Source organism: Pseudonaja textilis, chromosome 2 (genome assembly GCF_049901715.1).
Source record: "Pseudonaja textilis isolate UNSWEBS1 chromosome 2, rPseTex1.2, whole genome shotgun sequence".
Classification (NCBI taxonomy): domain Eukaryota; kingdom Metazoa; phylum Chordata; class Lepidosauria; order Squamata; family Elapidae; genus Pseudonaja; species Pseudonaja textilis.
In genome coordinates, this window is record NC_141991.1 from 56,947,094 (window position 1) to 56,970,955 (window position 23,862).

The 23,862-nt window shown below is 40.9% G+C and overlaps 2 protein-coding genes across 2 annotated transcripts in view; one reads left to right on the plus strand and one right to left on the minus strand.

The window, feature by feature from the left end:
* Window positions 1-12,905, minus strand: part of SHISA5 (shisa family member 5) — a 40,362-nt gene extending 27,457 nt beyond the window's left edge. Inside the window, exon 1 of the mRNA XM_026724671.2 lies at window positions 12,644-12,905. Coding sequence (XP_026580456.1) covers window positions 12,644-12,710 — 67 coding nt within the window. The 5' untranslated portion in view covers window positions 12,711-12,905. The remainder of the gene's footprint in view (window positions 1-12,643) is intronic.
* The window catches only part of LOC113449807 (uncharacterized), a 47,085-nt gene that overhangs the window by 13,911 nt on the left and 9,312 nt on the right, over window positions 1-23,862 (plus strand). Inside the window, exons 2-4 of the mRNA XM_087923979.1 lie at window positions 22,536-22,716; window positions 22,917-22,959; window positions 23,643-23,787. Of these exons, the coding sequence (XP_087780105.1) occupies window positions 22,568-22,716; window positions 22,917-22,959; window positions 23,643-23,787 (337 nt within the window). The 5' untranslated portion in view covers window positions 22,536-22,567. The remainder of the gene's footprint in view (window positions 1-22,535; window positions 22,717-22,916; window positions 22,960-23,642; window positions 23,788-23,862) is intronic.

Genomic DNA, 23,862 nt, shown 5'->3' on the forward strand with positions numbered 1-23,862 from the left:
CAGATCAAAAATTTGGTGGGGGGGCGGGTGCATTAGGAAGTCCAATTGTAATCCTGACCAAATAGTGCTGAGCACACAGGCATCCACCGTTGACTCCTCCCAATTGGAGGCAAAGAAGGCTAGGCGACCTCTGATGGGTGGGGAGAACGAGGGATTACTTAGAGCGACGGCAGGAATGACCCCCACCCTCCCAAAAGGGCTGTTTACCAGTATAAGGAGCTGGGCAATAGTTGGCTCTCTTCCCAGAGGAAGAGAGAATTTTACATTTATCTCTGGTTTCGATGAGATAAGGTTCCAGAACATCGCCAAAAAGCTTATCGCCCATGAACAGAACTGAAACCAGCTTCCATTTACGGCGTGATTCCGTCTGCCAATTTCTGAGCCAAAACAGTCTTCTTGCTGCTACTTAAGAAGCCATGGCCCTAGATGCAAATTTGGCGGAATTGAGAGTGGCATCTGCAGTGAATTCCACCGCTGTGATACTTAAGGCCTTGGTGAGACCGAAGGTCATATGCAGGCAATCTAATCTGGAGTTGGTGCAGCCACCGTATGGGTGCCCACATGAGAGTGCCAGAAAATGGGAATAAGGCTAGAACCAGAATGTCAACAGAAGGCACTGCCAGGGAATTGTCCAGGGATGTGCTGATGTTATAGAAACATCATCCAGAAAAGATGGGCGAGGACCTGCCGAAGGGGAAGCGCATTGTTCCTTGACCATGTCCAGGAACAAAGTGGGAGAAGGCAAAACCCCTGCATGCACTACAGGCTTGGAGAAGAATGAGTCTCCCTGGCTAGAGGGAATTCCTTGTGGTTTGGGAGCCACTTCCTCTGGCGACAGCTTGGCAGTGATCAAGGCCATGCTGAGTAATGGCCTGAAGAGAGAAGGATTGAAGACCAATGCAGAGGATGTCTGCTCTGGGAGAGAGTGCTCTTCCTCTGAAAGATTTTGGTCAAAGGTCTCGCCCTCTTCACATTCTGAATGAGAGGAGTAACTGTGTTCAGATGGTGAAGCCCTTCCCTCCTCATCAACCTCCTCCCATTCTGGTAGAGAAGAATGGACCCTGAGGTCCTGGGGCCTGTATAAATCAGGGTGATGAGGCAACTTATAGATTGAGAAGGGAGAAGGGCCTGAACCCTTTCCGGAGGTCAAAGGATTTGCTTGAAGCCTTCAGCCAATCCCTGCCTAATGGCCAATGAGACAACTTCTTGGATATCCCCTAGTCTATGTTCAAAGGTAGGGGCAGAAGGCCGAAGGCCCACTGCTGAGGGAGTGAAAGTGGCTTCAGGCTTAGATTGAGAAGAGGTTCAAGGCCTGGACGGAGGGGGAGGAGCATAGGGCCCAGAAGCCTGTTGGAAATAAGGCCCAGATCTGCTTAGATCCTGAGGATCATATTGTACTGCAAAAGCCTCAGGAGACCAGGATGGAGGATGGAAAGGCTCATAGATAACTTCTCCTCCCCTGGGAGGGCTTGGCTGGGGCCCACAGGTATCACCTGAAACATGCTGTAGTTGCACTCCCTTCTGTTAAATAGTTCTGTTGAACTGCCTCTCTAGGGCTGCATGTCTGCGCTTTTCTGCCCTCAACTCAGCCTGAGTTGCCTTCTTAGGGGCTAGAGCCTTAGTTCTGATTTTAGCAGCCACCTCCCTCTGGACTGATTGGGTGCGTTGCCTACAACTTTTTCTCTTGTTGGGTTAAGAGACTGTTTCACGGGGGGTGGTGTGGGGACTCTGCCTGACCTTATCTTGCTCCATTTGAAGAATAAAGGCTCTTACGATGGAAAGAAACTGTTTGTAAATTTTTTGTATTAAGCCCCTTAGGGTATAAATTGGTCCCCAGGCTTACAAAATGGCTGCTCACCTCGTGGTGGAAGGCTTCAATCCAAGATGGCCACTGACTATGGGAAACAGGCTCTAAGATCGAAGAATTTCTCCTTAGGCTATAAAGAGCCCCAAGTGAAGTCAGCAAAGGAAAGGGCAGCCTCTGACCACACGATCAGCTGGCTGACACTGGTATCGGTTTGCCAATCGCTTTTTGCGACTGCTCAAACCGCAGGCGTGGGGGAAGTCTACAGACGCTGCCCAATTTGCCTGAACAGCACTCTGGCAACACTGCTCCCAACGCTGCAGGAGAGAGAGAGCCCTGCTCTCCTGGAAGAGCAACTGCCCAGATCCTGGGAGCTGCCAAAGCGAGGAAAAAGGGTACTGAAGATCGCTGGCAAGTGCTATTTACAGAACCTCAGCTGGCTGAAGCTGTTATCGGTTTGCCGATCGCTTTTTACGACCGCTCAAACTGCAGGTGTGAGGGAGGTCTACAGACGCTGCCCAACCTGCCTGAACAGTGCTCTGGCAACGCTACTCCCAACCTTGCAGGAGAGAGAGAGATTGCCCTGCTCTCCTGGAAGAGCAGTTGCCCAGATCCTGGGGGCTGCTTGAAATGAGGGAAAACAGCACTGAAGATCGCTGGTGAGTGTTATCTAACAGAAGTTTTCAGAGACACAGCTACTGACTGAAAGGAGCTGAGTCAAAAGCTGGGGTCTCTTCCGGGGGATGGCTTTTATATCTTAGTACAGACTCAGCTAAATGACATCATAGGAAGGAGTCAACTCATCCTGGGCTCTTGATGCAGCATGGAGAACACAAAAATAAGACATCCTAGATCTGAATGAATGAAATATTCTTATTAAATACTTTGTTCATTACATAGTTGAATCTGCTGACAACAAAATCACATAAAAATTATCAATGGAAATCAAAATTAGCAACCCATGGAGGTCTGAATTTGGAGTTACACTCAAAATTAAAGTGGAAAAAAACACTACAGACTGATCCAACTTTGATGTAATGTCCTGAAAACAAGTCAAAATGAAGCTCATTAATGTGTGTGGCTGCCACATGCCTGTATGACCTCCCTACAACACCTGGGCATGCTCCTGATGAGGTGGGGGATGGTCTCCTGAGGGATCTCCTCCCATACCTGGACTAAAGCTTCCCCCAACTCCTGGACAGTCTGTGGTGCAATGTGGCATTGGTGGATGGAGTGAGACATGTCCCAGATGTGCTCAATTGGATTCAGGTCTGGGGAACGGGCGGCCCAGTCCATAGCATCAATGCCTTCGTCTTGCAGGAACTGCTGACACACTCCAGCCACATGAGGTCTAGCATTGTTGTGCATTAGGAGGAACCCAGGGCCAACCGCACTAGCATATGGACTCACAAGGGGTCTGAGGATCTCATCTCGGTACCTACCTCTGGCGAGCACATGGAGGGCTGTGCGGCCCCCTAAAGAAATGCCACCCCACACCATTACTGACCTACTGCCAAACCGGTCATGCTGGAGCATGTTGCAGGCAGCAGAACATTCTCCACGGCATCTCCAGACCCTGTCACGTCTGTCACATGTTCTCAGTGTGAACCTGCTTTTATCTGTGAAGAGCACAGGGCGCCAGTGGCGAATTTGCCCATCTTGGTGTTCTCTGGCAAATGCCAAATGTCCTGCACGGTGTTGGGCTCTAAGCACAACCCCCACCTGTGGACGTCAGGCCCTCATACCATCCTCATGGAGTCTATTTCTGACCGCTTGAGCAGCCACACACACATTTGTGGCCCGCTGGAGGTCATTTTGCAGGGCTCTGGCAGTGCTCCTCCTGTCCCTCCTTGCACAAAGGTGGAGGTAGCAGTCCTGATGTTGGGTTGTTGCCCTCCTACGACCTCCTCCATGTCTCCTGATGTACTGGCCTGTCTCCTGGTAGTGCCTCCATGCTCTGACCACTACACAGCAAAGCTTCTTGCCACAGCTCGCATTGATGTGCCATCCTGGATGAGCTGCACTACCTGAGCCATTTGTATGGGTTGTAGACTCCGTCTCATGCTACCACTAGAGTGAAAGCACCGCCAGCATTCAGAAGTGACCAAACCATCGGCCAGAAAGCATAGGAACTGAGAAGTGGTCTGTGGTCACCACCTGCAGAACCACTCCTTTATTGGGGATGTCTTGCTAACTGCCTATGCTTTCCACCTGTTGTCTGTATTTGCACAACAGCATGTGAAATTGATTGTCAATCGGTGTTGCTACCTAAGTGGACAGTTTGATTTCACAGAAGTGTGGTTGACTTGGAGTTACATTGTGTTGTTTAAGTGTTCCCTTTATTTTTTTGAGCAGTGTAAATTTAATAAAAACAAACACAAGGTAATACCAACCTGAGTGTAAATGTAGTGCAGCAGAACATATTCCAGAAATAGTCCCTAGAAACGGAGTTAAATAAGAAAGCATCCTTGTCCCACTATTCAAGTTTGTATCAAGTCAACAGTTAGGAATTTAATTCAAGAACACTGTCTTCCAAAATTAATAACTTGCAGCAAAATTGCTACAAGCAGTTCACACTGTAGCTCTTATGTAGGTCTAAGAAGAGAAATGAAAGTTTTGACCTTTTTATATAGTATTCATTCCTTAAAGTCTAACTTTTAGGTAAGCACTTTGTAAAATAAAAATACTAGTCCATCAAGGCATGTGGAACTCAATAAGTGGAATGCTCCAAATATTTAGGTTCTATTTCAATTGACAGGAAGTGAATCATTTCCTTTTTATTTTTCCATATTTACAGAACATCTTTCAGCAACTCTAAAATCCAACACCATGGCACTGGTATAATCTGTAGGATTCAGCTAGATCCCTATCTTATGTTTTTAAATTTCCTATAAATTCAAATTTTCTGAGAAAACTGCTTGATATTGCTTGGTTTTTCTGTAATGCAGCACTCCGCGCAGAAGAGAAAATGAATTGATATGGAGAAACAGCAGTCCTGTGAACATTCTCTTGCTGGCTGGGGAATCCGGGGAGTTGAAGCCCAAAAGTTTTAAAGTTGGCAGGTTTAGAGAGCTCTAGCCTAGAATTATGAATTAGCCACAACAAAGCTTTAATAAAGAATTCTGGGTGTGGAATCCCATACTGAATTCAGCAATTTTTCTACAATGTTTGGCCGAGAAATTACAAGAAAACATTTTAAATTAGCTATATAATTAGGGAGCTTCATTATATGCTGTCAAGTCAAAGGCCCTTCAGATCTTTCAATACTACTTCCACTGCTGCTATAATCAAGTCCATCCACCTTGCTGGGTGTTGCCCTTTCTTTTCCTTTCCATCTTTCTCAGCATCATAAAGACCTTAAGAAAGATAGGACTTGCATAAATTGTCCACTGTTTGTTCTGACCTCCAGCTTGCTTTCTTCTGCTTCTTGGTCTTTGGCAAGCTCTTTTCTCATTTATCCTGTAACTTATTTGATTCCATTCCATCAGTCCTTTGATTCCCTATCCATGGCGAACAAGACTTCAAAATATTCTCCATGCTCTCCATGAAATCAGAAGGAGTATGGTGGCACCTTTCCAGACACATTTTATTAAAAGGCGTAAGTTTTCATGAACTTCAGCTTTGTATATGTGATGAAGCCCATGAAATGTGAATCCTTTTTCATAAAATCTGTTGGACCAAGAAGATACTATCACACACCTCCTGATTTTTTTACCACCACTGATTAGCCAACCTCTTCTACAGTGCCTTGAAAAATGGTATGTGCTCAAAATCATCGTGTGGAAAATGGCTGAGTTGTTCTTTAGCTTGGAACTTGCGCAAAAGCAGTTCATGACCTTTATCACTGTCAGCCTTGCCCACACCCTCTGTTGGTGTAACTGAGCTCCACTTCCTGTTACCAACAATATAATTCTTCTGATCTCTGTGTATTCCATCTGGCAACTTCCATATATCCAGGTGCTATTTGCTTATTTGAAAACAGCCTTAGCAATAAAGAAATAATTAGATTGGCAGAAACTGTTAAATCATTCTCTTGCTGTATTTTTGTTTACCAGATTATGCAATTTAACCACATATTTCTCTTTAATATTTCCATCATACTCTCCAACCACTAGCAGCATATCCCGTTTTGTACATTGTCAATTCCAGATTGGCTTTAATCATAAAGCACAACTTCTGGACTGAGCATGAACTGAGGTAACTATCATATTAAAGAGTTTCCCCCAAAGTCTAATTGATATTATTAGTTCATTGACTACATTATAATATATGACTATATTACTTGTTAAAAAGTGTATGACTATATTATTTGTTCACTGACTGCCAAAACAACTAGACACGAAGACGTTTTTTCCCCTCATGCCATCCCTCTGCTAAATACATAATTCGCACAGCATTGTCTTATGCCTAAGGATATCTAATCATGTGATAAGACTGTATTACTATTATCCTTCTCATCTTTCCTATTACCTGCTCCTATTGGTATCTTATAATTATCATTTTATTGGTTGCATCTTATGATTTATCACTTTTTTGCTTATATTTATACGGAGACCTTATCCACTTGTTGTGTGTCCAATCACATGGCTAATAAAGAACATTCTATTCTATTTTAATATTCTACAGCAGAGGTCTTCAAACTTGACAGCTTTAAAAACTTGTGGACTTCAACTCCCAGAATTCCTCCTCCAGTCATGTTAGCTCAGGAATTCTGGGAGTTGACGTCCAAAAGGCTTAAACTTGCCAAGTTTGAAGACCCTTGTTCTACAGGTATTGTTTTCAAAGCCCTAAGAGGAAAACCTTCTATGCACCAATGCCACCCGCGCTTTCTACAACTTTGCAAACAACAAACTAAAAGACTCAAGGTCCACCCCACCCCTAAAAGGACCCAATGGTAAAGACTGCAACGACGACACCATTAAAGCCAACCTCTTTAACACATTCTTTGGCTCAGTATTTGTAAACAGCAATGGATCATGCCCAGTGTTTCCTAGTCGAACTACAGACAACTACAATGATCTAATACATATCAATTTTACAGAAGACAATGTTGAAAAAGCACTACGCAATCTAAAACCATCTCTATCTATTGGACCGGACGGAATATGTGCCTACTTCTTTAAAAAGCTATCCACTGCCATAGCCGAACCTCTAAGCATAATCTTTGGAAAATCTTTCAGGACCAGCTCCTTGCAAACCTATGGTCACAAGCCACAGTCATCCCCATCTTCAAAAAGGGAGACCCCAGCCTAGTTGAAAATTACAGACCAATCTCTTTATGCTGCATCACCTGTAAAGTCATGAAATCAATTATTAACCAACCCAATATCCCCATTTAGAGACAAACAACCTACTCTCTAATAAACAATTTGGTTTCAGAAAAAAACTATCCTGTAATCTGCAACTCTCACACTGCAAAAACATATGGGCTACACAACTCAATCAGGGCAAAGCAATAGAGGCAATCTACATAGACTTCTGTAAAGCCTTCGATTCAGTGGTACATGACAAGCTACTAGTAAAACTAAAATCTTATGGTATCTCTGGACACCTGCATAACTGGATAGAAGCATTCCTCTCAAACAGACAACAAATGGACAAAATTGGGAGTGTCTTATCAAATTCTGTACCTGTCAACAGTGGAGTCCCCCAAGGCAGTGTTCTAGGACCAACTCTCTTCATACTCTACATAAATGACCTCTGCGATCATATTAAGAGCAACTGCGTTCTCTTCACTGATGATGTAAAGCTATTCAACACCACAGACAACACTACTACCTTTCAAATGACCTTGACTATGTATCAGAATGGTCAAACAAATGGCAACTTCAAATCTCAACAAATAAATGCTCTGTCTTACATATTGGCAAAAAATAAATAAATCAGAAAATAAAATACAAGCTGAATAGTCAAGATCTTGTTGAGGATCCAAACTCTGTCAAGGACCTTGGAATACTCATCTCTAATGAGTATTAAGTGCTAGAGCCCACTGTAACTATATAGCAAAAAAGGCATTAACAGTTGTTAACCTAATCTTAAGTAGCTTTTTCTCTGCTAATATCACACTACTAACTAGCGCATACAAAACATTTGCCAGACCAATACTCGAATACAGCTCATCAGTCTGGAACCCCACATTATGTATCTGATATTAGCACAGTTGAAAAAGTCCAGAAATATTTCACAAGAAGGGTTCTACACTCCTCTATTCATTGCAGAATACCTTATGCCACTGGACTCTAAATTCTAGACCTAGAACTACGCCGTCTTCGGTCCAATCTAAGTATAGTATATAAAATCATACATTGCAATGTCCTATCTGTCAACTAATACTTCAACTTCAACCATAACAATACAAGAGCAAACAATAGATACAAACTCAAGGTAAACCGCACCAAACTTGATTGCAGGAAATACGACTTCAGCAACAGAGTGGTCAATGTCTGGAATACTCTACCTGACTCTGTGGTTTCTTCCCCAAACCCCAAAAATTTTAACCTTAGACTTTCTACTATTGACCTCATCCCTTTCCTAAGAGGTCTATAGGGAGTGTGCATAAGCGCACCAAAGTGCCTACCGTCCCTGTCCTATTGTTTCTTTTATTTTTCTTATATGTACTCATTTCTTGTATTCATAACTATGTTTATCCTTATACCTATTATCTTGTAAGCGATTGACAAATCAAATAAATAAATAAGTAAGTAAGTAAATAATAAGCATTACAACTTCTGAGAGTATCTAATTCCAGTCCTCTTCAATTTGTTGATGTCTAAGAGAAAAATGTATAGTTGATTCAGTTCATTTTTTGCTATGCTGTTTTCCCATGCTCCTGCTTCTTACATTTCTTTCCCCCGCTGTGACTCTGTCTTTGCGGCTTTAGATTTTCTTTTCCCTATATGGCAACATTAGCAACTGGATGTCCCAAAGGCTTTAATCTAGTCTCCACACAAACAGCATTAATAAGTAAAATCATCTGATACTATATCGACTATACTGTCCACAAATTGGTAAAAGATCCCTTAGACTTTGAGGGTCCAAGAGGGATATGCAACTCTGAGGGTGATTGGTGACATGAGAGTTTTCCCTCCCACTATTTAATTTTTTAATAGTTCACTTTTAACTTTGTTCGTAATTCTGTTTTAACAGTTTTTATTTATTTAAAAAAGGTGAGATGGGTGGTGTAGAAAAGCAATCAATAAATAAAACCCAAGAGCAATTTACCACATCCCTTTCCAAGGTATGAAATTATGCCTTTGCTATTGGCCCCAGAGCGTCTTCTGATTTGCTGCTGCCCAATATAAATGTCTGTTTATTTTAGCTGGGATTACTTCCACACACGTTGGGTGGCCCTCTTGGGAGTACACTCCTGGCACTCATCCCTCCCAGGAACAACCCCCAGACTCACTGTGAGGCAGCATAGGAGAATTTGAGAATTTACTGTTCACAATTATAGCAGGGCTTTTATCTAATAAAGTGTAGCATCTAATTCACAGCAATTTTCTTCTACTGTATTGTCAAATTTAAAAAGGTGCTTTTTCAGAAAGAGTAGGTACTTGTAGAGTGGGAATTCTTGGGAACCACTTATTTGCATCCAATTATAGTATATTATGACTTGCACAGACTATACTATTCTCTGAGGGCCTCTTCTTCCATAGATGTGTTCTAGGTGGGTCAATTTTTGTCCATAATTTTGTAATAACATTTTGTGTATCCACATTCGCATTAATAGCCTGCAGGTTTTGATAATTTAGAGTAGAATATTTATTGAGGTGGTCTAGTTTGTATAAGGTTTACTAGATATATGGCAGCGTGTCTTACTGTTATCTTTTCCCATGTATATACAGAAGCATTCTAATTATTCTATTTTGCTTCATTATTTTAATTTTGGTCTACAACAGGGGTGTCAAACTCAATTTAATTGAGGGCCACATCAGGGTTGTGTTTCAACTTGGGAGGCTGGGGGGGGCATGGCCAGGGGGTGCATGGCCAACTTGATGCCCGTTTTTGGCCGTGATGGCATCCTGCATCCTTCTGCCAGTGAAAATGGAGCTACTGAACTCCATTTTTGTTGGCAGAGGCACCACAGGCGGTCCTTCGCTATATCCAGGGCGGCTCCACAGGCCAATCTAAGCACCCTGCGAGCTGGATTCAGCCTACGGGCCTTGAATTCCACACCTCTGGTCTACAACAATAATAAAAGGTATTTTATTTGATTTTTTTTTGCTGTATATTCTCAACATAATTATTATGGTAAAAGATACATAAAGTTTGTTGGAAAAGTTCCCACAAATTCCAATCTCTAAACAGGTGGTTTCTCACCTCTGGATGGGATTACAGAAGATTAAGAACTGTAGCTCTAGTGCACCTAGAAAGCACATTTGGGAGAAGAGAAACGTGTCAGAAAAATCAATCATGTTCCTTTTGGTACAGAGCCCCTGAATTAACTGGTAGTTAATCTTCAGGTATACTTCAAAACCTAGCAACATGTTTTAATCACTGGTTGGCTAGAAAGTTGTATGGGAGTGAAGGTGAGAAGGATGTTTATAATGAAATGGAGCACACAATGAATAATAGCAAAATCTGCCCCTTGACCTATTTTCTTATGCTTTTTCCACCCTCTGTGATAGCTGATTTCTCCTGGTTGGCTTTGACTTCACTCCCAACCTCTATGTTTTTCATTCTGTTATCAAAACAGCCACCCATCACTGCAACTTGTTAATGAAATCATCAAACAAACATGTTATTCTGAAACAGGAGTGTTAGGTTTGTTCCATAAAGACCAGCCTGCTTTTTTCCTGGATGAGCCTACTTTAGGATGTCTATCTAGCAAGGCCATGTGCATAGTGCATTGGATCAGAGCAGCCAGCTATCACAAAGGACACACAGACACACTAATAGAAATGGTATGAATACTAACCAACTGAAACGTACCAGGAAGAGAAAGGCTGTTTTAGAAATGCTAGAACAGTAAAAGGATGAGACAGAATTTGAAGTGTGCAACCAATAGTCTCTTTTATTTTTTTCTGCATATGAAATTTAAAATGAAGAATACTGCTAAGGCAGCAGCAAACACTTGGCAACAGTATCTGTGGGGGGAGCAGGATGGACAAAAAAGGGTTGCATCATAATGACAAACCCCACCCCACTCCGTCTCTTCTGCAAATGCACTGAGACCTTACACAAAAGCATGGCAGGAGTGGAGGTTGTAGTATGATGGCACATCAGAACCATTATTTTGAGAAAAAGTTTCTGTTGACACCCATAAATGCAAGCTTATAAAAGTCTGCAAAGCCTATAAAGCCCATAGATCTAATATTAAAAGCTAAAGGCAATCAATATAGTCATTGAGCGGATCTTCATTTTTCTTCCCTTATTGATCATCCTCAATATCTTGCCTGATAGATGTTCATGGTTCATATTTTATACCATTTCTGGTTTATTTGTTTTTTGCCTTCTCAATTTCGTAGGTCAAGGAAAAAGAATTTCCAACCCTCAGTATCCTCCATATCTGTGACTGGATGGGATAGGAACCATGGTTTCGCCATACAGTATGCTTAATAAAGGTTCACTGAATGGCAATTCTCTCAGTTTACACATGCCAAACCACAAATAATGATTAAAATCACAATGCTTTGGTTCACTGGGTCCCCAAATGAAACCACAGTGATGTCAAAATGATAAGAACTGCAAAATACAATCACACCAAAGGCCACTCCTCCAAACTTGTCTCCTGACAAGGGATGCTAATTACATCATGCACAACATTATCATACCCTCCTCAGATACCATGTCGCACAATAAACTAAATCTATACCAAGAAACTATTAAGATCCTAGTCTAAAAAAAAATTAGCTGTAATCCAGAGCCTGGGGCGAAGTGATGGTGTTTAATTGGCTCAACTTTAATGCCTAATGCTGTAAATACTGTTTCTGGTAATGCCTACAGGAAACAAAATTAACATCCAAGTTGTTAATTGTTTATTATCAGAATAAATCTCACACTTCCTAATTGGAAACAAATGCCAGCTTTGTAGAATCTAATTCCAGAAAAGTCTGGAAATTTTCAGATAGTTTCATTTAGGGAACAAATGTGAGAAAGAACTGAATGTACTGCAATATGAGAGAAAAAAAATGAATTTCCCCCTGAAAGAGAGAGTTAGAATTCAAAAAAACAGAAGTTCATACAGAGGCAAATAACAAAGAAGTCATTGCACAGACCACAGCAGTGAGTCAGTCTGGTTTTGATATCATGGAAATTCCACTTTGGAGACTTTAGGACACATAGGCAGACAAGTGCTGTAAAATGAATTAGATGGGGCTTTTGGTAAGAACAAATTGCATGTCCCTTGCTTCTCTTCAAGACAAACCTGGGAAACTGTGAGGAAGCCACTCACAGACGATGCTTAGCTAAACAATCTGCCCCTAGCAAATTGGATCTCATTCAGCAATAAGAATGATCGCCAATTTAATCCTATTGTGATCATCGCAAGTGAAAAACACATTGCGTGTCTGGGGCCTTCCGGTTCGGGTAATTTCTGCCACCCCTCCAACGGTGTCCTGATCACAACGACAACCTGCCCAAACCTGGCGCCGTGTTGAACTACAACCCATTATTCCAAACAGTCCTGACTGCAGGCTAAGCGGGACTGATGAGAGCTGTAACGTCACCCAGCCGTGAGAAGGTACGGCCATGACCCTTGATTCAAACGAAACACAGGATCGCCGGTCCTTCGTCCCTGCCTTTAGCGGCAGCCTCGAGTACGTCAGCCGGTTCCACAGAAGAGGGCTGCTCACCCCACCGGCGCCCAGACAGCTCTTCCCTCCAACGTCTGTCACTCACCGCCGGGCGGCAGCAGGAAACCCAGAAGGACGAAAAGGCTCCAGAGGGGGCTCCAGGCGAAGGCCATCGTTCTCTTCCTCCTCCTCCTCCTCTTAGGCGAGGGAGCAGCTGCGCCGCAGTGACGATGACGACGACCCTTTCTGCCGTCTCTCCCTGCGCCGGCGTCTTGCAACGGGGCGTTCCTTTTGCCCGTCAAAGAGCTCCGCCCGCCACTCTGGACAAGGGTGGACCTGCACGGATTTCTCCTTAGGTTTCACTTTCCGTTTCAGGGCAGCGGTGGCAGGACCCAGCGCCGCGTGTCCCGGGACGCTGCGAAGCAACAGGGTCAAGTTTACCCGTCCGGGAGGGGAAGCCACCGGGGTGCTATTGTGGCGCCAAACACGCGCGAAGAGATTGATGCAAGTGACACAGTTCACCTCGTGGCGCACACCTGTAGTCGTGACTTGGGCCTCACTTTTTTAGGCCAAACTTTCTTACAATGCTAAACTGGCTTTTCCCTTTGTATTGCCGTTGCGGCAGTGTGATTTATATAGCATGGCCTTCGGACTTTATCGTATGTACTAAGCCTATGGTGCGTTTCCTCTAAAAACAGTGATTAAATCACTCGTTAAGCAAATTAGGAGCTAGTTAATGTGTAGATCCAATCTCTGATGGTCTGCATCAAGCCCTTGTCCGTAATTAATTTACTTAAAGCCTTTGTCTGGTTCTCACAGCACACTGTACTCCAAATTAACAATATGGAGTGGGATCATATAACTAGATTAAGGTAATTTCTAATTGACCACCTCCTAGTCAGGGGTCTCCAACCTTGGCAACTTTAAGCCTTGTGGACTTCAACTCCCAGAGTTCCTCAGCCAGCTGAGTTGAAGTCCACAAGGCTTAAAGTTGCCAAGGTTGGAGACCCCTGTCCTAGTTCACTGTTGTTTGAACCACAACCACTCAGTGACCTCACACTGCACTATGCCAAAAAAAAATGTCACTTAGTTTTTAGCATACATGTACAGTAGTGGGGAATCCAGCCAAATTCAAGTTTAATTATATCTTGGTTGCCTTGTGTGGCTCCAGCAAATTAGATTCCAAAGGTGTAGCAGCAAAGTCAATGCTTTTGGCATGCAAAGCTATTTAAGTTATTAGACAGTTACTACCCACCTTAGCGTCTCTATATTTTTCCTTATTTCTGAGCACCATGGATATGAAAATAGAAGCAAATGTTTCACATACCTATGTCTAAATGTATACACAAAGATTCCAGATTTTCTAGCATTCATATCACGATAAATATTTCTGTCATAATCTTTTTTGCGGAGTTGTAAACAATATCAAAACTTTTGGTAGTTTGCAATCTTTAATATAAAAGAAATAACATCTAAAGGAATTGTCCTCAGTGGAGATTTCTTCCTTTAATTTTTCCCTGCTCAAATTCCTTCACTCATTTCTCAAAATCAAGGCTGGCATAAAGGCAAAAAGATATAACATTTGAGCCTACTTACTTTGAATGTAGGAGAATCTTCTTTCCAGTCTCAATGTGAAAGATGTCAGAATAGTTAGAGCAAGATGATGAGCTAATAAAAACAAGGAAGGAGCAGAAATTCTTATGTAAACAATGTAGTGAAAAAATGCAAATGTGTTCAGGAAAAATTGCCTGCATTCTCATAAGTAGGGTATTTGGGGAAGATATGGTTCAATAAATAGGCTAACATCACTAACATCAAACTCACTGCTCAAACCTGGCCGGTAAAGTGATTAAAAAAACCCAACATATTTGGAGGTTTGTTCTCTGATGAGGACCAGGGTGGGATTTAAATTTCTTAACCAGTTCTGTGGGTGGGGCTTGGTCATGTGACTGGGTGGGCGTGGCTTGTATGTACATATTATAAATATTTATGTATATACTGAGTTTTTTATAAAAAAAGAGCAACTTTTACCCAAAAGCAGGCAGGCAGATTGAGTTGCTCACAGAATCACAGATTCACTTAGAGATCTATTTATCTGCAATCGCCTACCTGAGACTGCACTGAAAAGTTCAGTCCTAAGGAAGGTTTGGCTCTGCTTTTAGATTAGCTAGAAAGCAAGAAATCCTTGGATTTCCTGCTTTCTAGCTAATCTAAATCTGGCAGAGCAGAACTGCTGATGGGGGGGCTGGGGAGGAAAAATAGCAACTTACCAAACCAGGCAAGTTGGATGGCTCACATGCCAGATAAGGAGTGAGTGGGCGGGAAGGGAGGGCCCAGCCAGTGGAGCGATTTGCCGATTCTCCGAACTGGGGACAATCGTGTGTGCAGTGTTTGCAAGAAATCATCAGCTGTGCTGCCTGGACAGCTGCCAAGCGCTGCGCTCAGATGCGCAACATTTGAAAATCCTCTTGTTTCCTGCTTTTTCAACCTCAGCTATGCCGCACAAAGCATCTGAGGAGGGAAAAGCAGGGAATAAAGGACAGCCTAGAGCCCGGACAGGCAAGCGGGCCAAACACTGAACCGGTTTGGTGTCAACTGCTCTTTGCAGCTGCAGGTTCTATAGAATTGGGCTGAACTGGTAGCATCCCACCTCTGATGAGGACTGAACTACAACAATTGAAATACATGACAGTCTGAATTCTAAAATAAAAATACAGCTGAATTATTCAACTAGGCCATATTACAAAGTCGCATGTGAAACTAAAGGAAGAGGAACAAATGGCCGCAAACGATCTTGATTACATATATACATATATACCTTGTTCCCTGAGCTTTGTTGTTTTCTTGCAGATATTGCATGAAATATCTGCAAGAAGACAACCCAGCTCAAAGAGCATCAGGGACCCCACAATTTATTCAATCCTGAGGTACAAATATTCCCTTCTATCAGTCTTGTGTTTCTATTACATGGCTGCAGAGGTCTTTCGTCACACTAACTGGCAACTGCTCTGTTTCAGTGCTCTCAGTATGTGAAGGGAGGCAGAAACACCCAGGGAGGAAACAGAAAGGGAAGTGAGAAATTCAGTCACTCTGGAACTTGGACATTTTCACTGAGAGAATGCAAAAAACAATGGAAAGAAATTCCACAGGTGCTTTTCCTAATTAGGAAAAATCACAATGAAAAATCACATAATGAACCAGCAGCCTTTTAATCTTCTAAAAATGCTTCTAGCTTTGCAAGTACCTTGTTGAAAGGCGTGCTACTGACATGTTTTCTTATACAGTATCATGCTAACTTCATTGAACAAAAATTAAAATGTTGAATCAATTAATAAAAACCAGATGAGGTATGGAAACCCAACAGTAGCTACAAACATAAGCATAGGAATTTCTCGTCTGAGACCGGAATAATCAGGGAAACAAGATAAACATTGAACTAAGGAGCTACTTACAAAAGAGTCTAGTGGACTAACATGTTTTGTGCCTTCAAGGCAGTTTTTGACTCCTGGCGACTGCCTGAAGTAATGCCTACAGTTTTCATGGCAAGGTTTTTCAGAAATGATTTGCCATTGCCTGTATCACAGGGCTGAGCAAGAGTGAATGGCCCAAAGTCATACGCTGGCTTTATGCCTAAGTGGAACTAGAACTCCCAATCTTGTAGCCTGGTGCATTACACCAAACTTATAAAGCAGGGGTGTCAAACTCACATCATGACATCATGTGATGTATTAGGACTTTACACCTTCACTAAGATGGGTGTGGGCCAGTGGTGGGATTCAAATTTTTTTACTACTGGTTCTGTGGGTGTGGTTTGGTGGGTGTGGCAGGGGAAAGATACTGTTAAATCTCCATTCCCAGCCCGCTCTAGGGGAAGGATACTGTAAAATCCTCATTCTCTCCCCACCCCACTAACCTGCTTTCCAGCTCTGTTCTCCTCTGCAGGGCAACAAAAGAAGACCCAGCTGATCAGCTGAAACTGAGGAGGCAGAGAATAGATGGGGGTGGGGCCAGTCAAAGGTGGTATTCCAAATTACTCAAAATTTCCGCTACCGATTCTCCGAACTACTCAAAATTTCCGCTACCGGTTCTCCAGAACTGGTCAGAATCTGCTGAATACCACCTCTGGTGTGGGTGTGGCCAGCATACGACGCATCCAGTTCGCGGGCTGGGAGTTTGACAGCCCTGTTATAGAGGGTAAAATATGATCACAACTAGACCTTCTGTTTCCCCCTCCTCGATCCCAAACACACTATGTAAGACTTACTTCCTGGAGAAGACTCTACTGATTTCTCCTAAAAGAATACCACCTTCTGATTTGTTTTAAAAGAGAAGCAAACTGATAGTCCTGCCCATAACATTTGATATACTACAATATCCATTTCACCATTGCTTTTGTATATGACGGTCGTAATATTTATGTCGTAATATTTCTAGTTCACTCAGTAATTGAAGTTGTTTCACTGAAATTCATATAACCATATAATATAAACAGAGGTGGGATTCAGCTGGTTCGGACCGGTTCTGGCATACCTGTAGCGGAAATTTTGACCAGTTTGGAGAACCGGCAAATGCCATCTCTGACTGAAGCGCATAGAACTGGTAGGAAAACATTTGGAAACCCACCACTGAATATAAACACTACTCCATTTTCTCCTTTTTTCATGGTTTTAATTTTGATTTCATTGTCATTGGAAAGCATTGCCCTCTAGTGTTAAAAATGGGGAGTAGAGTCTGAAAAAGAGAAAAGTTCTTGAAATCAAGGGGAAAGTATGTCTGAGCTACTTGAAGCATTTATGAAACACTCCTGTTATTTTCTTTTTCCCATACCAGCATATCCCAGAATTATGCTGGACAGTTCGACTTGAGTAATACTGAGAATACAGGCACTAATATAAGCTGACAATATCTAATATCTTTGTGTTAGAGCTGTCTTGATTTCTCCTTTTAATTTGGTATTAATAGCTACACACAAGGGAGAGGAAGTGATAGAAAAAAGATGCCTTTATTGAATGTCTGCTTGGCAAGCAATTATTGAAGATATACAATAACTGAGAACAGAAGAATTCAAAAATATCTTGCCCATATTCCTAAAATGCCCTTTACATTGTGTTTTATTTATAGCAGGCATAAAAACAAAGAAACCAAAGGGGTAAACCTAGCCTGTAGCTTCTTCTCTTATTCCTCTGATCTTCAAAGTAAAGTTGAAGAAACAGTAAGGTGTTCATCTAGGAAAGGGGAGACCTAGGCTCTGCTCCCAGTATCACACACATCTGTTCATTTTATATATTCATCTGTTCTGATCTCTTATTTTATATAACCTTTTCTCCTGTCAGATTTTATCCAGCTGCTCCTGCCCTGGAGAAAATACTGAACAATATCATTAGTCCCTTCTTACCAAAGAAACAAATAAGTCTCCATCGTTAAAAGTAGGCCAAACAACATATTGCAACCCAAAAAGGACGTAGATGTCAACATCAGTGGAGGAAGTGGGATTGGCTGATGTCCAGGCCAGAGCCAAGTGGTTTGACGTTGACATGAGGCCTTTCACAGTCCCCTATTTCTTCTTGCAGGATCCTTTCTTTTCTTCTTCCCTTTTAGTAAGTAAATAAATAGAAAGGAATTACTTTAGAGCCAGTTTGGTGTAGTGGTTAAGGCAGGGGTGTCAAACTGGCAGCTCACGCAGGCCACGCCCATCCCAGCTCCGCAAAGGGGAAAATGTCACAATACGTAACGTGACAGCAACATGACGCCATGAGTTTGACACCCGTGGCTTAAGGCATCAAGTTTGAAGCCAGCGGGGCGAGTTCTAGTCCTGCTTAGACAAAGCCAGCTGGGTGACCTTGGGCCAGTAATTGTCTCTCAGCCCTAGGAAGCAGGCAAGGGCAAGCCATTGCAGGGGCTTGTCTAGGCAATTATGAAGAGTTAACACTGACTTGAATCTATAAGTAAAACAGGGCAGCAAATTAGCCAGGTGGATGATTGCATATACCTCTGAGTTCCTTCATTTTGTTTTTTGTTTTTACAATCTATCACAGATCTTTGCAGGAAGGAAGGATTAAAAAACGTCAAATAGGTTCAACAACTGTGTGATTGAAGCTACGTTCCTTTGTGTGTCTGCAACATATGTAAATACAGGTAATCTTCAATTTACAATCACAATTGAGCCCAAAATTTCTGTTGCAAAGTGAGACAGTTGTTAAGTGAATTTTGCCCCCATTTTATGACCTTTTGTGATGCTGTTGTTAAGTGAATCACTGCAGTTGTTATGTTAGTAATGTGGTTGTTAAGTGAATCTGGCTTTTCCATTGACTTTGCTTGTCAGAAGGTAACAAAAGGTGATCAAATGACCTCGGGACACTGCAACCTTCATAAATACGAGTCAGTTGCCAAGCATCTGAATTTTGATCACGTCATGTGACCATGGGGATGCTGCAATGGTCATAAGTGTGAAAAAGGGTCATCAGTTACTTTTTTTCAGTGCCGTTGTAACTTCGAACAATCACTGAGCAAATTGTTGTAAGTCAAGGACTACCTGTAATGAGTTGGAGTTTTCACTGCATGGTCAGGTCCACCATCTTGACTTCTCAATTTCCACAGACCTAAACTAGGATTGGGCAACTATGGTACCTTTATGGTCTGTGGACATTAACTCTCAGAATTCAATACTTAATATGAAATGAATTGTGTAACTCTATATTATAACCCACAAGGAAACTATCCTGTGCTTGTATGCTTCTAGTTTTTTTGTATAAAATTCATGGCTGTGCATGTTAAAACTACTTATTTAATAAAAATTCAGAATGGAAAAGCAGTTTTTCCCATCCCTAATGTGCCCTAATCTCTAATGTATATTGATCCCTAATGTATCAGTTTAAAAGCACATGTAATGACTATGAAAGAGAAATGTTAGCTTTACATCCAAAGTTATAAAAATTGCTACCTAATACTTCCCTCATTTCCGGAACAAAATTATTTAGTAGTAGTGTAATTCAAATGCTACATTTGGGGCATACAACAACCTGAAAAATTCTAAATTAGCATTTTTTCAAACTTGGCAACTTTAAGATGTATGGATTTCAACTTCCAGCCTCTTGGCTGGGGAATTCTGGGAGTTAGAATCCATATATTTTGAAGTTGCCAAGTTTGAAAAACACTGCTATAAAATAATGATGGCATGTTTCAGATTACATTGCATACATAACACCACAAGAGGGCCCTGTACCATTCACAAGTAATAGTAACCAGACATCTTCCAGATATCAGTGCTTCCAAGCCTTTTGCTCTCTGGGGAATTCTGGGAGCTGAAGCATAAACATCTTAAAAGTTGCTAAGGTTAAAGAGCACCATTCAGAGAATGCTAAATCAAACCAATATAGGCAGTGGGAAAAAGAGCTATTTGAAGACTGCAATGTCCTTACTACAAAGCATCTAGCACTTGTGTGCTGATGGGATGGATGGAAAGGAAAACTAAATGACATTTCTGGCTTGTCTTCTTAGATGTGGTGCATGAAGGAAACCATAATCCTGTTTCTGATCCTTACACATTGCTTGGTTACTGTTTATAAGCAGGCCACTCTCCAGAGTGTTATATTGTGTACTTAAGCATTTATACTTTTAATTTTGACTACTTAAATATTCAGTTTAATTTCTTCCTAAATGAACAACAAGAGATGTTTGTGGGACACAGAGGTACTATATGAGTTAGTTTCCCTTTTATTATGCTTATCGCCTGCAATTATGCATAGGAATCTGCTTCACTATCTGAATAAACCCTGAATTGCTTTTCAATGTGTTGATCAGGAAACCAGATTAAATATAATGTAATAAAACAGTGGGTATAAAGTGGTGTCTCCATATAGGCCATATGGAATCTGGAAAAATAAGTTGAGCCAGATGAGAGTTGCAGATGAACAAATCTGCACCAGCATTCCATCTGGAATATTTATACCAACATAAGCATTTTGATTTCCCTCTCTTAGAGTGAATATATGACTAGCCCACTTTCTGGCCTGAAGAGCTTTATAATGTTTGAAGGATGATTGGATGCTTGCACTGCAAATATAAGTGTACCTCAAATTCTACAGTGTGGGTGTCAAACTCATGTCACAGGTTTTATGACTTTTTCCCCTTCACAGAGCTGGGGTGGGTGTGGCCTGCATGTAACACATCCGGTCTGTGGGCTGCCAGTTTGACACCCATGGTCTACAGTATTCTCTCCATGCGATGTTTGATGATACACGAAATCCAAACATCTGGTTGAGTGTGGCATCATTTTACTGTCCATCAGGACTTCTTAATCAGACTCCTATGATTATTGTTCCATTTGAAACACTACAAGCCTTGATTAGAAATACTGTAAATGAAATTGTGGGTCAGTCAAGCCTTTGATTAAAAAGCCCAGTGTGGGTACAATGCAACAAATGTTATATTTGTTAAATTGTTAAATGTTAAATTAACTCAATTTCAACTTTTGGCTTAGTGGATCATGCATGCATAACCTCGGATTGGATTCATGTATTGTGGCTTATTGTATTTTGACTTGAAATGTATGAACTCAGCTGCATCTGGTTAACTATCAAATTATAGTTAAGTAAACCATGGCTTAATATGCTATATGAATATAGCATTTGGCCATTCATTTGGTACCATTTTTTTAATTTATATTTCATCTGTATTGTTTTATAAATAACTCAGGATGGCAAATATATCCAATACCTTCCTTCTATTTCCCCCAGAACAACAACTCTGTTAGGTGAGTTGGGCTGAGAATTAGAGTGACTAGCCCAAAGACACCCAGCCAGTTTTCATGGCTTAAGGCAGCACTGCATCTCACGAGCTCCTGGTTTTTAGCCTGGTACCTTAACGACTAGACCAAACTGGCTCTATGGATCATTTCTGAAATATACTTGGAATTTCAGCACATTTCTTGTTCATTACAAACAACACAATACAACTTCCAATACATCCCTTTCCAATTGTTTTGGGACTGCAGTTCTCCTCATTACTAGTTATGTTGGCTAGTAACCCTAGCAGCTCAGGGTAATGTACTAAAACAACAACTGGAATTTTCATCTTGGGAAACTACCCATAATTCACTGCAGGGTTTGTCTATTAGAATTTCATGCTGATTAACTATCTTCAGTCTACCTTTAGGATTCAAGTCCTCGACCCTGAAATCAATTAGTTGAAATTATGCTGTGGAACAAGGAGAAAGCGTCAACTGTTGGGCTGAGTTTATTCACAGCTGCACTTACATTTCCCTTATTATTTAAGTTCACTCGTTAATTGCTCTACTAAGGAGTGTTACTGCTAAAGGCTGCAGAAAAGAGTGTAACCTAACTTGTGATAAAATGGCACTACAAGGAGAAGGAATAACATTTGGTAAATTGGGTATTTTAAAAAGAAACTATTCTTCTTTTCCCCCCTACTCAGCAGAAAAAATTAAGGAATGGGAGGCTTTAATAGGAGTATTTTATATTTTTCTGTGTTATATTTATATTTATATTTTTTCTGTTGTGAAATGGTGCAATTACTGTAATAAAGGAGATTTTAGTTTTATATACTCTAGAATATAAATGTAATATATATTATATTCCTTACTGTTGTTTTTTCTTTTAACAACAACCTGTGAGGTAGGATGATGGATTTAATCAGATTGAAATGTTTTAGCAATGCTTTAAAAATATTTTCTAGTCAATTATATCAAGTTCAACTTAAAAGTTATTCATTTGACTTGCATTCTGTCTGGGGAGTATTCAAAGTGGTTAATAAAATTTGAAAAAAATACTTTTAAACATTACATGTTATACTGAAATTGATTTAATTTGCTGATTAAAACCCCTTGTGGAAAAAGCTAGCTTGCTTTCCCAAACAAACTTGGAAATAAAAACTACATATATGAGATTGAACAACTTTTTTTGCAGCAATTAACTTATGTTTGAAATTGTCTGGCACTCAATAATGTAGGATATATCAGTTGCATCTCTTCTGTCTTTTAGCATCTATATCCAAAGCAGCTAGTCCATTGCCTATGCTTCATTCAAATGCAAGATCGCCAAAATGCAAGGACTCACCTTTCTCATTTTATATTATTCAAAAAATGCTTGAGAGAACGAAGAGAGGAAAACTAAAAAGAAAAAGACTGACCAAAACTTACATTGGATCTCCTAATAATTTCAAGTAAGCAAGAACAAATACGTGCATGTATATTATAAGCATTTTATCTTTGCTATCTTCTTTTGAACAGTTGCATCTTAGAATATGCCTCTATTTGTGCTGGGGGATGGAAAATAAATTTAAAAATCATAGCATGTACTATGGGAGGTGATACATATGTCTGTACATTTTCAGATACTGATTAAAATTTTAATATATTTTAGACATCTGTGTCACATTGGATGGAGCCCCCAAACGGATTTTGTTGTAAGTAGTTGCCAAGGTCTATAACTACTCCTTTGGGATCATATCTTTCCCATTTGTATTTATTTTGAAAGTCTTGATATTAAAACTGGTTTTCTGTTTGTTAAATTTATACTTTCACTTAATGTGTCAGAAAATAGTGGTCTAAATTAGGGGTCTCCAACCTTGGCAACTTTAAGGCTTGTGGACTTCAACTCCCAGAGTTCCTCAGCCAGCTGGCTGAAAAACTCTGGGAGTTGAAGTCCACAAGCCTTAAAGTTGCCAAGGTTGGAGACCCCTGCTCTAAATGATTCATGGTGTGCAATGAGATTTTATAGAAGTTTCTCGTATGCTTGAAGCAAATGGGCATATCTGCAATTGTAAAAAACTTATTTTTATTATTTATTATTCTTTGCTCCTTTTATAGTAAATATTCATGTTTGCTGTGGCAATGTTTACAACTACTCCCCCAAACAGTATTATAATTTAGCAAGGGAAAGCTTAAAATATCTCCCAACACTTTGATCTCTCATAGCCTGCTAAGCCACAATGAAACAGTTATATTGCATCTTGCAACATCATTTTGGGTGCATTGTATGTATTATTTGATTTTCCCACATAAATCCTAATGATTTTGGTGAACTGGAAGCAAAGAGGCTCATTACCATTCTTCTGATATAAGTTGTTGTCATGGATTTATTTTGCAGACCAATATAGAGCCGGAATTAAAGATGATATTTACTCAAGCCGGTATAACACAAGATCACCTGAAGGACAAGAGAACATCAAAAAAGATTTTTGAAATTATTGAGAATCAAGGAGGAATCCAAACTGTTTTAAAAGAGACAAAAGGTATTCTTGGACAATGATGTATAGCAGTCAGCTGTACATGTAATGTTGTACATACATGTAATGTTACTACACAAA